Below are 15083 nucleotides of genomic sequence, written 5' to 3' on the forward strand. Positions count from 1 at the left end.
GAGACTTGTTAGAGATGATAGACCATGAGTTATAGATGTGCAATTTTGACTTCGTTTGCGTCGTAAGTACTTCCGGTCGCTACAGGAAGTGAATTCAAAATGTACACTTTTTCAACTTTTTTTGTTTTTCAATATTTTTCTTCGATATAATTAATAGTAATTAAGACCCTACTGGAAAGGTCTAATATATAATTTATGTAAGAATTGATCAATCCACACACTAGATATTCGCATTTAAAAATCTGAAGCGTGTCCAAGATGGCGGCGGTCTCGGTAAACTCCGCCATTAAGCAAGTCGGGTTCTAGAAGGTCAGCTGAGCGTTTAGATGAACGAAACTTCTACCAAAAAGATTTATGAAATGTAAAGGATTCTTTTGATTGCTACATCGCAATTACGTTGCATTGAGTATACTTTTAACATGAGGTTTCCTCAAACTTCTATTGAAATCGCTTTTGTCTGCATCTCAATGTAGAATACAACATGACTACAAGTGGAAATACGATGACTTCAGTCTTTTATTTTGCACCAGGGAAAACTTACCCACTAATCCATGGTTATAATACTTTTCAAGAAACTTGCCTGACTTAATATTCACTATGTTTCTGAAGTATGACTTGACTTCTGTTTATTTTTCTTTACGCAGGCTTGTGACATATTAAATGAATAGAAAAGACAAAAATAAGAAAAACATTTTTAAAAGATTGTTTATTAAAGGTTATATGAATATTCTTGCAATAAATGCAAGTTATTGACATAAATAGTATCAGATTCCTTGACCGTCGGAGGACGAGTGATTTTTTTAAGTGAAACATTCCAGTCTTTTCATGAACGTGTAACTCATCTCCACTTTGGGGGTAAACAGGATGCAAAATTCGTGGAAAATCTTACCAAATTCACAGCTTTATTGTTACTTGGCCGTATACGAAATTATATTTGTATAATGTGATAAATATTCTCGTACTTTCTAACGCTCGAAATTCTGGTTATAAGAACATACATTTCTAATTTTCATTGAAGCTATCACATCCATTAAATAAATCAAACATTTCAAAGGAATAGCGTTAAGAACTAATTGTGACGTTTGGCACGAAATAATGCATCATGACCCGACTTAGTAGTAGACAAATGGCGACAATAGTGCAGAAATATATAACATTGGCATGCCTGTATATGGAGTTGCATGGGATAAAAAGTTGAATACATATCGAAAAAAGGAAAGAAAACTGTATCATCTGTTCATCATTAATAGATTATCTATCCTAAAAATTACTGTTAAAATTCAAGTTACAAATTCCGATGTGATCATCTTGAAAAAAGTTTGGCAAGCTGGCTGTCATTTGACAATTCCAAACTGAATTAAAAAAAAAAATGTAATGTATGTTGGAATAAAAAAAAGCAATCTCGCGATATTCGAATGTTAAATTTGAAGCGGGTTCCCAAAGGTGTAAAGGGTACCGCAATGGATTTTCACGCTGGCGACCCGGATTCGATCCCCCGTGTGTCCGATTTTTAAAATCACTTTTTCAGTTTGATTTTACGTTGTTTTTTTCTGAATCGGACGGAAGACCTCTCGTTGCTCGCAACGAGTTTCGTTTCTAGTTTTATTTAAATTCATAATTTATTCTTTTTTAAAATTTCAGTTCATCATCTGTTGTATGTGATATTTTTCAAACATGCAAAATATATAGTTGCTAAATAAAATTCAAGATGATCGAAATGTTTTTTTTTTTCATTAAACTTCAGTTTCTTCTCAGTTTATGGTCAGCTCAGTGCCGTACAAATGTATTTCAATTTCCAATTTTGTTTTATGTGTGAAAATTTAATAATTTATGTTTAATAGAATATATTTTCTAAATTTGATATTGGTTGACAGATTGACAGTAATAAATATTGGAGTGAGGTCACACATGTTCCTAAGATCTTATAAAACATGCATGAGAAATTCAGAATTCACAGTATTTACAGTATTTAAAACTCATTCTTGAGTAAAGCAAGTTTGTATTTGACCTTGGCATTGGATCTTGAATCTTAATCAGTGTCTGATTGAAAAATATTAAAATGCTCCACACATGTTCCTTAGATCTTATAAACATGCATAAGAATTTACAGTATGTATAACACATTCTTGAGTAAACCTTTTATTTGACCTTGACATTTGATCTTAAAATTATCAGTGTTTAAATGAGGAAAAATACTTTATCAAGTTCACAATATTTTTATTCAAGGTGATTCCTCAACAATGTATAACAATTGAATATTCCATTACCATGAGACAAAGTCATTAAAAGTATCCATGTACAGCATTTATGAATTTTAATTCAAAGATCACAGATACATGTACATGAACTTTGTTTAAATTTAAGTTTATCAATGTTTTTATTACCATAGTATAATGTTTTACATGCATTTAATTTGACTTTCTTATCCGATGCTCAAATTGAAATTCAAATGTCAGAGTTATTGTCAGAGAGATGGTCATAAACTGAACAGTTCCACAAATGTCAACAATGCACAGAAAACATACACTGATCTCCTTAATAAAAGCACCATGGTTTCAGTCTTAGGAATCTTTGACACTGGTTTGAACATCTTTCATCATTTACTCTAACAGCATATGGCATGAACTGCATTCTGCACAGCTGCAAATCTGCAGGGTTTCCTGAAAAAAAAAATCACATAATTATAGGCATGTAGATTGTAAATTTTGTCATACACATTTCATACACATTTAAAATGTTTTTGATTGTGATTATCTTTGACATTTCATGTACAATTTGCTTTAATTTCACCTTTTTCTCTAAAAAAAAATAATGCGTTTAGAAATCATGAAAAATAAAATCTTATACTGCAACCTCAGTCATATTAAATTAAGAAAAAAAATCTTTTTTAAGATAATTTACTTGTACATTATAATTCATTTTATCTTGTCAACTTGCTAACAAGTATGAATACATTTGTTTTAGTGACTTTTCTCTATTTTCTCTTTGTATTATCTATTTAATGTTTTTTCTTGGTTTTCTTTTTTTTTTTTTTGGTCTTGAAATTTGAATATGTAAAAGAAGAAGAAAATATCTATGTAACAACAACATGATGACCTGAAATATTCAACATTTCTTTCAGTTTAACTCTCAAGATTTTTGAAAGAAGAAAATCACTTGTTCCGAGAAACTGCAGACATGTCACCTCGAAGCAGATAATGATGTTTATATATTTGAATGACCATACATGATAAAAATAAAATCATACATACTTTTTAGATTAAAATCCTTTATACTGTGATGATGCATGATGACGCATGAGTGCAGGCAAATCCATCACTGTAATGATGAATATTAAAAGATTAACTTATGCTTCATAACTCACAATACATCATACATACATGTACAATATGTAAGTGCACTGCTGAGTGAGCTTATTAAACATTTCAGCAGTAGCATTAGAAATGGTCGTGATGATTCTACATTAATTTATTATAAGTTACACTGAAATGATAGAATTAAGGAAATAGTAAGATTAATAAACTGATTAAGGCATAATACATATGATTGTTTTAGTCTCAGAGCTCATTGATAGCTTATTGAATCATATGACAGAGTAACGGGGGTATTTGTAAATATTTTATCCCCCCTTCTGTCTACACTACTTCTTGTTTCCGCACCTAATTTTTGTTTATATTAAATAGAATAAAATGTTTATATTTTAAGACATAAGAACATTGTTTTGAGGGATAAATAAGTATAAAAATGCAAACATGTACAGTGTACAGTGTGTAGTATACTTACATGAACTCGCACATCATCTATTCAAGTCCGCTGTTGACGGTTCCTGTAGAATTATCCAAACAAACAGAGCATATTTAACAGAAAACATGTTAGAACACTTTTACACAAGTAAGAATCGGCTAAATCATCCAAACAAGCTGAAGAAATACGGTCTTTCGATGTCTGGACTCTTCGTTGTTTACATTCCCAAATTCTTCCGGTGATCGTTCACGGTTAGATCGTACGCCGTGTTACTCGAAGTTTATAATGTAAATCTGTGTTTTGAGAAAATAATGTTTTATTTTCTATTGAAATTTTATAAATATTTCTTTTGTAAACATTTTATATCGTATTTCGTTTTTGTAATTTATTCTGAAATATGAATGAACCTTTGCTCGAATCTGATTGGCTGTAGGATACAGGATAGGATAGGATAGGATAGGATTGGATTAACTTCTATATGTTTCTATCGTGAATCCTCAATCCTGAATCCTATCCGATCCCATCCCATGTCAACTTGTGGGATAGCAGCACTGTACCGGTTAACCGGTGTATCCCGATTCCGTTCTTCACAATACGTATCGCGGTATTTTTTTGTGAATACCGGTTCGGGTTCGATGTGCTATAAATTGTTACAAAAAGAGTTATTTGCCCTTTTCAATGTAAAATATGGCGGCAAGCAACGTGAAGTGTGATCAGAATCCAGAGACATGTCTCTTTCAAAAACGAAACGACGACAACTGTTATATGAAACCCCTTCATGTTAAAGCTGAATCTGAGTATTACAACATAATTGAATTCAACAAGTTGTGTCACAATAAAACTTATCTTGCCGCTTGCGCCGACATAACGCGATCAGGCAATTGGAATATCAACTTGAGAATACATGTTATTTGAGTTTGTGTTTTCATTTAACCTTGACGAAAAGCAAAAAATTATTAAATATTTATATCGTGATATATTGCAATACAAAATATAATATTGCAATATATCGCGATACGATTTTTCCGTCGCGATACCCAGCACTAGCTATTTATATGAAATTTTTACATTTTATTAAGATTTTGATTCTGGGTTCACTGATTTAAAATTGAGTTTAATGTTTAAAGTAGTCCTAATGACATAAAAGCAATGTAATTGTTATATAATAAAATTATTCTGAGTTTTGTTCGTACGCCGACACACCTAATCAGTCTTCATATTAATCGTTCTTATTTTAATAATTTGAAAGATATATATATATGTAAGAAATTACAATTTAAAAGAACACTGAACAATTAATTTCTATGCAAAATTTGATTAGTATTGGTTACTTGTTTAAATCAAAAGCCTGAAAGGCTTCAATGGCGTCGAACAAGAAAAACAATTTCAAAAGATCTGCAGATAGGTCAAGTGAGTGACTCCGGTATCATAATAATAAAATTTTAAAAAAATAGTCTTAACACAAATACAGTATAGGGCCTGATAGCCTTGTGTCCTGGTCCGAATGAGTCAGGGTTTGAATTGACCAGACATCGTCAGAAATATCTATCATCTATATCAATCTAATTTCTTTTCAGTCAATCGAAGACATATGAAGGGTTTCATAAATTATTTTAATTAATTGCCATTGTCAGAGTGTTGTTCTGTTGTATAGTAATTGCATCTTAACTACAACCATGACTTTAATGTTACAAGTACATAGGCGTAGTCACAGGGGGGGCAGCGGGGGCAGTAGCCCCCCCCACTTTCAGATCTGGGGGGGCAAGAGTATGTCTGTGCCCCCCCCCCCCACTTTTTAATGAAAAACAAAATCACAGCTATTTTTCCCCAACATTACCTTTACTATGGAAAAAAATTGGATTTGAAAGTAACTTAAGTAACTTGCCTTTGAAAAAGTTGGCCAATACCCCCCCCCCCCCCCCCCCCCCCCCCCCCCCCAGGAAATAGGATTTTCGAGTTTGGGGAACTTTTTATTTTTTTTTTATTTTTTTTGCTTGTCAAAGAATTTCCGGAGTTGAGCCCCCCCACTTTTAAGTTTGTGACTACGCCTCTGAAGTACGATTGACTTACGACAGGGCGGGGTAAACAAATGTAGGAAATGGATAAATACAGTAATACTGGCATTACTGGTCAATATTGTCGGTTGTTCGGATAAAATTGGATTGTAGATCGTAAAAGTAAAGCTAAGATTAAGAAATTCAATCTTTATAGTCTTATTGTATTCGTGTTTATTTTGTTATTATTTTTCCGTATTTAAGATTGTTTGTATTACATTAATCGGTCCCAAAATGTGATTCATGTCATTCGACGCACCCTCTCTGTAGAAATTCTTCCGCAACAACCATAACGTTTTTCTTGCTTAAAAATTAAACATAATATCGTTGTTTTGTAATAGTATTAATTGAAGATGCAATTGATTTAACTTTATATTCAAGCAATTATTCATTGTGAACGTTTTAAAAGAAATAGGTTTACAACTGTTGCTATTTTCTATTTCAGATGCATCCACTGACACGTGCGGTCGCGTAAACCTGACTGATCGCTAGATGACGATCGGGCAAGCCCGACGCCATAAAAATTATAAACATTGTCTACCACTTTTTGGGACAACCCTCGTATGTGTCCTCAAATAAGAATTAAGTAACCTGGTTGTTTGAATGCCTTTTTAAATCCATCACATTATAAAGTTCCCATTTGCATGTGTCCTCATGTGTTTATTTAAATCCGCTTTTTCATAGAACGTTTTCTTACACAAACCACATATGTAAGGTTTGTCACCACTATGTCTCCTACAATGTCTTTTGAAATATTTTGAACAATTGAATGACTTTCCACACACATCACATTTATAAGGTTTATCACCTGTTTTTATCCTCATGTGAGCATGTAAGATAGTTTTCTGAGTGAATGTCTTTCCACACACATCACATTTATAAGGTTTATCACCTGTATGTATCCTCATGTGCCTCTGTAAGGTACTTGACTGAGTGAATGCTTTCCCACACACATCACATTTATAGGGTTGATCACCTGTATGTGTCCTCATGTGATCCTGTAGGTGATGTGACAGTTTAAATGCATTCCCACACACATCACATTTATAAGGTTTATCACCTGTATGTATCCTCATGTGCCTCTGTAAGGTACTTGACTGAGTGAATGCTTTCCCACAAACATCACATTTATAAGGTTTATCACCTGTATGTGTGCTTACGTGTCTCTTTAAAATCCGTGACTGGCTGAATGCCTTTCCACAAACATCACATTTATAAAGTTTTTCAAATGTATGTGTGCTCATGTGACTCTTTAAAATCAGCAACTGGCTGAATGCCTTTCCACAAACATCACATTTATAAGGTCTATCACCTGTGTGTATTCTCATGTGATACTTTAAGTGATGGGACAGTTTGAATGCCTTCCCACACACATCACAGTTATAAGGTCTATCACCTGTATGTGTTCTCATGTGTCTCTGTATGTCATATGGGTGTTTGAAAGCCTTTCCACACACATCACATTTATAAGATTTTTCATCTGTAGGTATACTCATGTGTCTCCGTAATTCATGTAGATGATTAAATGTTTTCATACAGATGTTATATTCACTGATCCTTTTACTTGCACAAGCACTAATGGATTGTTCGAAATTCACAAATTTTTCATTTACACTATAGTTTAATTTCACAGGATGTCTTTCTGATCTGGATGCAAAATCTGCCATTTCTTTCTGAAAATGTGGCAGACAAATCAATTGTAATGCTATATAAGATATTTATACAGAAGATATCAATAAGCCCAGGGGCCGCATGGGTTACCTGAATAACTATGGTCATGCTTGGTTCTTTTTTTTTTTACCAGATGTTCCCTTTGTTGTGGCCCTACCCTACCCCGGATTTGAACAGATTAGAATCTTTCTCTAAGTGAATGCTATTTCAATGTATGTGTCTAGATATCAAGATATCATGGGGCCACATCGTTTACCTCAGTAACTATGGAATAATACCAAAGAGCAGATTTCAAAGCATTAATTTATTTTCAGACTTTGTACCCCCTCCCCCCTCACCCCAAACCCAGGGAGGGGGGGGGCATAAATAATAAGGATTTTGCTAGCTGCAACTTTCTTCATCATAAATATATATACTTGGATCATTGGCATAAAACCAAGGAGCAAAGGAAAGATTATCAAAGAATTAGTGTATTTTCACTGAATAACCAATAGAAACCTGTCCTAACATCAAAACCCATGACCCTGGGCCATAAAATTCACAATTTTGGAAGAGACACTCTTGCTCATCATAACTGTGTACTTAGTTTATTTAATACCCAGGAGCAGAGAAGAAGATTTTAAAAGAATTAATGCATTTTCACTATATGATCAATAGAGCTTCACCCTAACACCAGAACCCCTGACCCTGGGGCAATAAAATTCAAAATTTTGAAAGAGGCACTCTTGATCAACAAAACTATGTGCTTGGTTTGTATATTTAATACCCAGGAGCAGAGTAGAAGATTTTCAAAGAATTTGTGCATTTTCACTATATAACCAATAGAGCCCTGTCCTAACACCAGAACCCATGACAGTGGGCCATAAAATTCACAATTTTGGAAGAGGCACTCTTGCTTATCATAACTATATACTAAGTTTATTTAATACCCAGGAGCAGAAAAGAAGATTTTAAAAGAATTTATGCATTTTCACTATATGATCAATAGAGCCCCGCCCTAACACCAAAACCCATGAACCTGGGGCCATAAAATTCACAATTTTGAAAGAGGCACTCTTGATCAACATAACCATGTGCTTGGTTAGTATATTTTATACCCAGGAGCAGAGAAGAAGATATAACCAATAGAAACCTGTCCTAACATCAAAACCCATGACCTGGGCCATAAAATTCACAATTTTGGTAGGGACACTCATGCTCATCATAATTGTGTACTTAGTTTTTTTAATACCCAGAAACAGAGAAAAAGATTTTCAAAGAATTAATGCATTTTCACTATATGATCAATAAAGCTCCGCCCTAACATCAGAACCTCGGACCCTGGGGCCATTAAATTCAAATTTTGGAAGAGGCACTCTTGATCAACATAACTATGTGCTTGGTTTGTATATTTAATACCCAGGAGCAGAGTAGAAGATTTTCAAAGAATTTGTGCATTTTCACTATATAACCAATAGAGCCCTGTCCTAACACCAGAACCCATTACCCTGGGCCATAAAATTCATAATTTTGGAAGGGGCACTCTTGCTTATCATAACTATATACTAAGTTTATTTAATACCCAGGAGCAGAAAAGAAGATTTTAAAAGAATTTATGCATTTTCACTATATGATCAATAGAGCCCCACCCTAACACCAAAACCCATGAACATGGGGCCATAAAATTCACAATTTCGAAAGAGGCACTCTTGATCAACATAACCATGTGCTTGGTTAGTATATTTTATACCCAGGAGCAGAGAAGAAGATTTTCAAAGAATTCATGCATTTTCACTATATTATCTATAAGGCCCCACCCTAACACCAGAACCCTTGAACCTGGGGCCACAAAATTCACAATTTTGGAAGAGGCACTCTTGCTCACCATAACTATATTCTTAGTTAGTTTATTTAATACCCAGAAGTAGAGAAGAAGATTTTCAAAGAATAAATGCATTTACACTATATGATCAATATAGCCCCGCCCTAACACCAGAACCCCTGACCCAGGGGTCATGAAATTCACAATTTCGGAAGAGGCACTCTTGTTCATCATAACTATGTACTTAGTTTATTTAATACTCAGAAGTAGAGAAGAAGATTTTCAAAGAATTCATGCATTTTCACTATATAATCAATAGAGCCCCGCCCTAACACCAGAACCCCTAACCCTGGGGTCATAAACTTCACAATTTTGGAAGAGGCACTCTTGCTCAGCATGACTATGTGCTTGGTTAGTTTATTTAATGCCCAGGAGCAGAGAAGATTTTCAAAGAAATCATGCATTTTCACTATATAATCTATATAGCCCCACCCTAGCACTAGAACCCCTGACCCTGGGGCCATGAATTTCACAATTTTGGTAGAGGACTCAATGCTCATTACATTCATGCCAACAGTTTGCCTGCTTGATGTCCAGGAGTAAAGAAGAAGATTTTTAAAGATTGCAATAATTTTAGTGGTTTTGGCCCCACCCCTCAGGCCCCAGAGGGGGGGGGGGACCATTAAATTCACATTTTTTTCCCTTCACCCATAGATGCTGTATACCAAATCTGGTTTAAATTCGTTAAGTGGTTTCAGAGAAGAAGTTGAAAATGTTCAAATGTTAACACATAACGAATGACAACGGACAAAACGGATAGCAATAGGTCACCTGAGTTACTCAGGTAACCTTAAAACGCTGTTGTCAATTATGCCACCCCTACTTCATTTTCAAAAGATTGAACGTTTTTCTTTTTGTATGATGATTATTGCTACAGGACATTGTTACCAAAATCTTGACTTACCTTTACTGTTATTACTACAGGACATTGATACCATAATCTTGACTTACCTTTACTATTATTACTACAGGACATTGTCTCCAAATCTTGACTTACCTTTACTGTTATTACTACAGGACATTGTCACCAAAATTTTGACTTGCCTTTACTGTTATTACTACAGGACATTTTCACCAAAATCTTGACTTACCTTTACTGTTATTACTTCAGGACATTGTCACCAAAATCTTGACTTACCTTTACTGTTATTACTACAGTACATTGTCACCAAAATCTTGACTTACCTTTACTGTTATTACTACAGTACATTGTCACCAAAATCTTGACTTACCTTCACTATTATTACTACAGAACATTGTCACCAAAATGTTTACTTACCTTTACTGTTATTACTAAAGGATATTGTCACCAAAATCTTGACTTACTTCCACTGTTATTACTACAGGACATTGTCACCAAAATTTTGACTTACTTTTACTGTTATTACTATAGGACATTGTTCCCAAAATATTGACTTACCTTTACTGTTAGTACTATAGGACATTGTCACCGAAATCTTGACTTACCTTTACTGTTATTACTACAGGACATTGTCACCAAAATCTTGACTCACCTTTACTGTTATTACTACAGGACATTGTCACCAAAATCTTGACTTACCTTTACTGTTACTTTGTGTTGATGACCTTCTACCTCAGGGTCAGAGATGTCAAAGGTCAACTCCTCTTCTACAATCAAAAAAATTTTGTCAAGATGACAGATGAAGTACAACAGATGAATAAAGAGAGTAATTTAGGCCACTCAGATAAATATATCATATATTAATATTTAAATATTTATGCAGAAAAGAGACATGAGAATTCTCTTTTGGAATTTTCATTCATACAATTGGGAAAAACACTTACTTTTAACCATTTGGAATTGGGCAAATTACAGCCCCTTTCCCTCTCAACCTTTTGACAACCTAAAAACCCCAGAGTTCTTTTTTTTCTTTGGAAATCTTGAATTTCCTTTTCTCAAGGATACTTTTTGCAAACTTGGTACTTTAGAAGAAGATGAAAATATGAAAAGTTTATGACAAAAACAACAACCACTACAGCATCTACAGAGAACAGACAAATTTTGATCAGGAAAACTCTGAACCTGAGCCTTCCTCTGTGTAATGAAACCACGCCCTCTAATGTAGCAACAGTCAACATTGCTTGACGAATGGTGATATCCCAAACAAATGTTGAGTGCACAAAACTTATATGTGCAAGGTTTACTGTTGTATGTATTTGTTTAGAACTTTCAAAATAATACAATAAATATTGCATATTGTTGAGTGTTACATTGAAAATTGTCACCCCATGAACATGATGAAGACCCTTATTGAACACCTCGGTTGACAATGGTATTCTTGGGATGAAAATGTTCAATGTAACCCTCAACTAAATACAATATTTATATATTATTTACAAAGAACTTTTACCAGTAGATTCTTCTTTCTGGTCAGATTCTGGATCTCTGGTGCTGGATATAGATGTCTCCATCTCAAACTCGGACATGGTCTGTTTGTTCAGTTATTGATCTCAAAGTCCTGTAGAAGAATAAAGGAATAATTGACATTCTTTTCAGGGGTAGTCAAATAAATGCAATACAGCAAAACTCGGTTAGTGCGAACACGGATATTGCGAATTTACGGATATAGCGAAGTCATCTTGGATCCCAAACTATATAAATTTAATAGATTTCGGTTATAATGAATTACGGATATAGCGAAGTGATTTCATCGGTCACAGTGACTTCGTTATAACCGAGTTTTGCTGTACGTATATATTATTTACAATTAGAATGTTAGTATTTGGATGTATATATTTACATTTACAATGTCTTTGTCCGTGATAAAATCACCAATTGTAAATGTAATTGATTTTCTCATGAATGTTTTGGCGCGGTTCCAAAACAAATCACGTGCACGGCGTGACAACACCTAGAGAGAAGCAGGCTTGGAGCCCCTGGATTGGCGGAATCAAAGCATGTAAATATAAGGAATATCTGTCTTATTTTTCGAATTCATGAAGATGATCAATGGATTGGCTTGTGTGATAATTTTATGCATAAACGCCTTCTGCGTTTATGAAAATTATCACACAAAACAATCCATTGATCACTTCATGAATTCGAAAATTAGACAGTTATTCCTTAAGTATATGTACCAGTAGATTTTTTTCCCTCATCAGATCCCGGATCTCTGGTGCTGGATATAGCTGTCTCCATCTCAAACTCTGACATGGTCTGTTTATTCAACTATTGCTCTCAAAGTTCCGTAAAAGAATGATTTTTTAAAGAAATAATTAACTTAAATAAATCATGAAAGCGAGGTGACATTAAATCTCGTTCATCTGTTCATCAGTCTCTCACAAAAACTTTAACCTTGCCCATAACTTTTGATGAAGTGGAGCTTTGACTAAATCACTTTCATATTTCCCACGTGTATTCCTTGTGACAAGACCTTTCTTTGGGTACCATAAAATTTTACCTTTTCTTCTTGGAGTTTCATGCAAAATACTTTCCGACCAAAATCTCAGGCGGAACGAGCTCGTAAGAAAATGGCCTTCGGATGTAAGAGTCCGAGGTATATAAGGAGCGTAGGGACATTAACCGAGGCTCTTACTTGTAGGAGTAGCACAATACCCTGCAGCTGATAAAGCTATATGTAATGAAAATTCATGAAAGTCAAGGTCTGAGTTTTTGTCAGTGTGTCCACTCGTGCATGAAAAGGACTCTGGTATAAAAAAGAAAGCATAAAATAACATCTACTCACACAACACATTTTATACTGATTTCTTTGAGTGCTTTACATGCATGGGCGAGTTTACCGACAACAACTCAGAACTCGACTCTCAGTATTTAAAATTAAAAATCAACATATTCAACACGCAGCACAGTTAAGGTTACAGTAAGGAGGCGGGGCCTAATTTGTACGGGAAATGTTTACTATGACGTCACACATAATATAAGGTCTTCAAAATACCACAAAATGAAATTATTTGCTATTTCAAACAGCTGGATAGCTGTATACTACATACAAACTTACTATTAGTAATACATGCAGTTTTGTCGTTTGTTAAATCAAACACAACAGTATATAAACGATGCATCGATCGCATATGCACTTGTCAATGTGACGTCATCTCGCAAAAATGACGCAGTTTGTACACAGTGAGCATGGTGAGAGGCTGATCAAGTCACATTTTGTACAATGAAAAATATCTTTTGTTCTCAAATAAAATATTATTTGCAGTAAAATAAAAAGCCGTTAACTTGGATGCGATGTCTATTTTAGTATTTTATTTATAAACTGTAACTGCATTCTCCAGACAAGCCATACTGTCGTGTGTTTGTATGCAGATTCATTGAAAAAGTAATGGAAGGGCCCAAATAAATCGATTTATTGCAAGGGCATACCCTCAATGTATCTTGTCAAAATTTTACACGTAAACTCAAGAAGCATTAAGATATTTGAAAAGTGCTGCGAACCTCTTGAAATCTTTCAAATCAATTAATTATAGCTTTATTTCATTTAGTTGACCAGCAAAATATTCAACCTGCCATCCAACAAATTAAATTTTACCAATTAAAAAAGGGAATCTATATAGTTTCGCAGCACTTTTAACAAACTACATATAGTGTTGAAAAGGATTATAAAATAAACTAAGATTTTTAACTTGGTTATGCCCTTGCAATATTGAAATTTATAGATGACCTTTAAACTGCAAGTGTAATTGCCAAAGTCATGTTACGTTGACATCACATGACTTTTCTAAATAAAAAATCTAAATGTCCCCAACATGTAGATTTAAACCACATTACATTTTTTTTATATCAGTGAATCCCTTAAAAGAATTGCCCATCCTAATTGCTAATACAGTATGCATTTTTTATTTTAAAAAATCGTCGATATTTCCATTTGTAACCTTAACTGTGCTGCGCATAACTTGTATTCATATCCAAGTTTCATGTGATATGGAATGCATAAAGCATACATATAAACTTATAAAGAATTTTTTTTTTTAATTTCCTTATATTATTCAAGGTATTTGTAATACCTTAATAAAGCTATACAGCTCTATCAAGCTATATACCTTTATCAGGGTGTTGTGCTGTACCTGCCCATTGTGGCATTGTTTGGAAGGATGAGCCCGGAAATTAGGCATTTGTTGCACCTATAGACGCTTTCCAGTACTTTCAGTACTTTGCTTTTGGTTTTCTCATGCTTTCTCGACAACTGAAAGCAGTCTTTGCCAAATTTTTTTTTCAGCACGTGCCCTTCGGGCAGGTGTGATAACAAATTACGCAAGCCTGAACAAATATTTACATGCCCAGAATTTTATCAAGTTATTTTATTCTAATTTGCCTTTTCATGCCAAGGAAATAATCTGAAAATCCATTTTGTCAATTTCTTGTCTCGCCATTTGTTTTCAACCTGTACACTTTTTGTGTCTCTTTTGTAGCATTTCGACTGACCGCTAGGGGAGGAAACGAACGACAACTCAATCCATCAGTGTTAGTGGTCTTTTTCTGTGTTGAGTGGGTCCGTGCATTTGCAGATACACACACTTCGTGTTTCGCATGACAGACCTTTATCTGGTATGTGACATTGTCTTTACCAGTAAAAATAATTTTCTATAGGTATTTGGTGAAATTATTCTGTAATAGTTTTACTGTATATGTAATTAGATTAAATGTAAATATATTTTAAAAATACATGTCTAACATGTACGACACAAGAAAATAATTTTTTTCACATGTTCTGCTTGCTAGAAGTTGTCGCCACTGAAAATTAGAAGGAATGTTTACAAAGGTCATG

The 15083-nt window shown here is 34.1% G+C and overlaps 1 protein-coding gene and 1 long non-coding RNA gene across 2 annotated transcripts; both read right to left on the minus strand.

Moving 5' to 3' along the window:
- Positions 1 to 2196: 2196 nt before the first annotated feature.
- LOC134279853 (uncharacterized) lies at positions 2197 to 4300 on the minus strand. Its single transcript, XR_009994776.1, has 3 exons — positions 3784 to 4300; positions 3252 to 3318; positions 2197 to 2660 (listed from the first exon to the last, which is right to left on the minus strand). It is a non-coding gene; the product is annotated as an uncharacterized LOC134279853 (long non-coding RNA).
- A 2094-nt stretch (positions 4301 to 6394) lies between these two features.
- On the minus strand, positions 6395 to 7387 carry LOC134279859 (zinc finger protein 239-like). The gene has a single exon (XM_062762282.1). It carries the CDS (start codon positions 7331 to 7333, stop codon positions 6419 to 6421), a length of 915 nt encoding a protein of 304 aa, XP_062618266.1. The 5' UTR covers positions 7334 to 7387; the 3' UTR covers positions 6395 to 6418.
- Positions 7388 to 15083: the final 7696 nt, after the last annotated feature.

This window comes from Saccostrea cucullata, unplaced genomic scaffold (genome assembly GCF_032062105.1).
Source record: "Saccostrea cucullata isolate Sc308-1 unplaced genomic scaffold, CSIRO_AGI_Scuc_v1 ctg15074, whole genome shotgun sequence".
In the NCBI taxonomy this organism is placed as follows: domain Eukaryota; kingdom Metazoa; phylum Mollusca; class Bivalvia; order Ostreida; family Ostreidae; genus Saccostrea; species Saccostrea cuccullata.

What these genes read in the sequence shown, in the direction of transcription:
- LOC134279859 (XM_062762282.1), bottom strand. Translation starts at nt 7,333, where the DNA reads ATGAAAACATTTAATCATCTACATGAATTACGGAGACACATGAGTATA.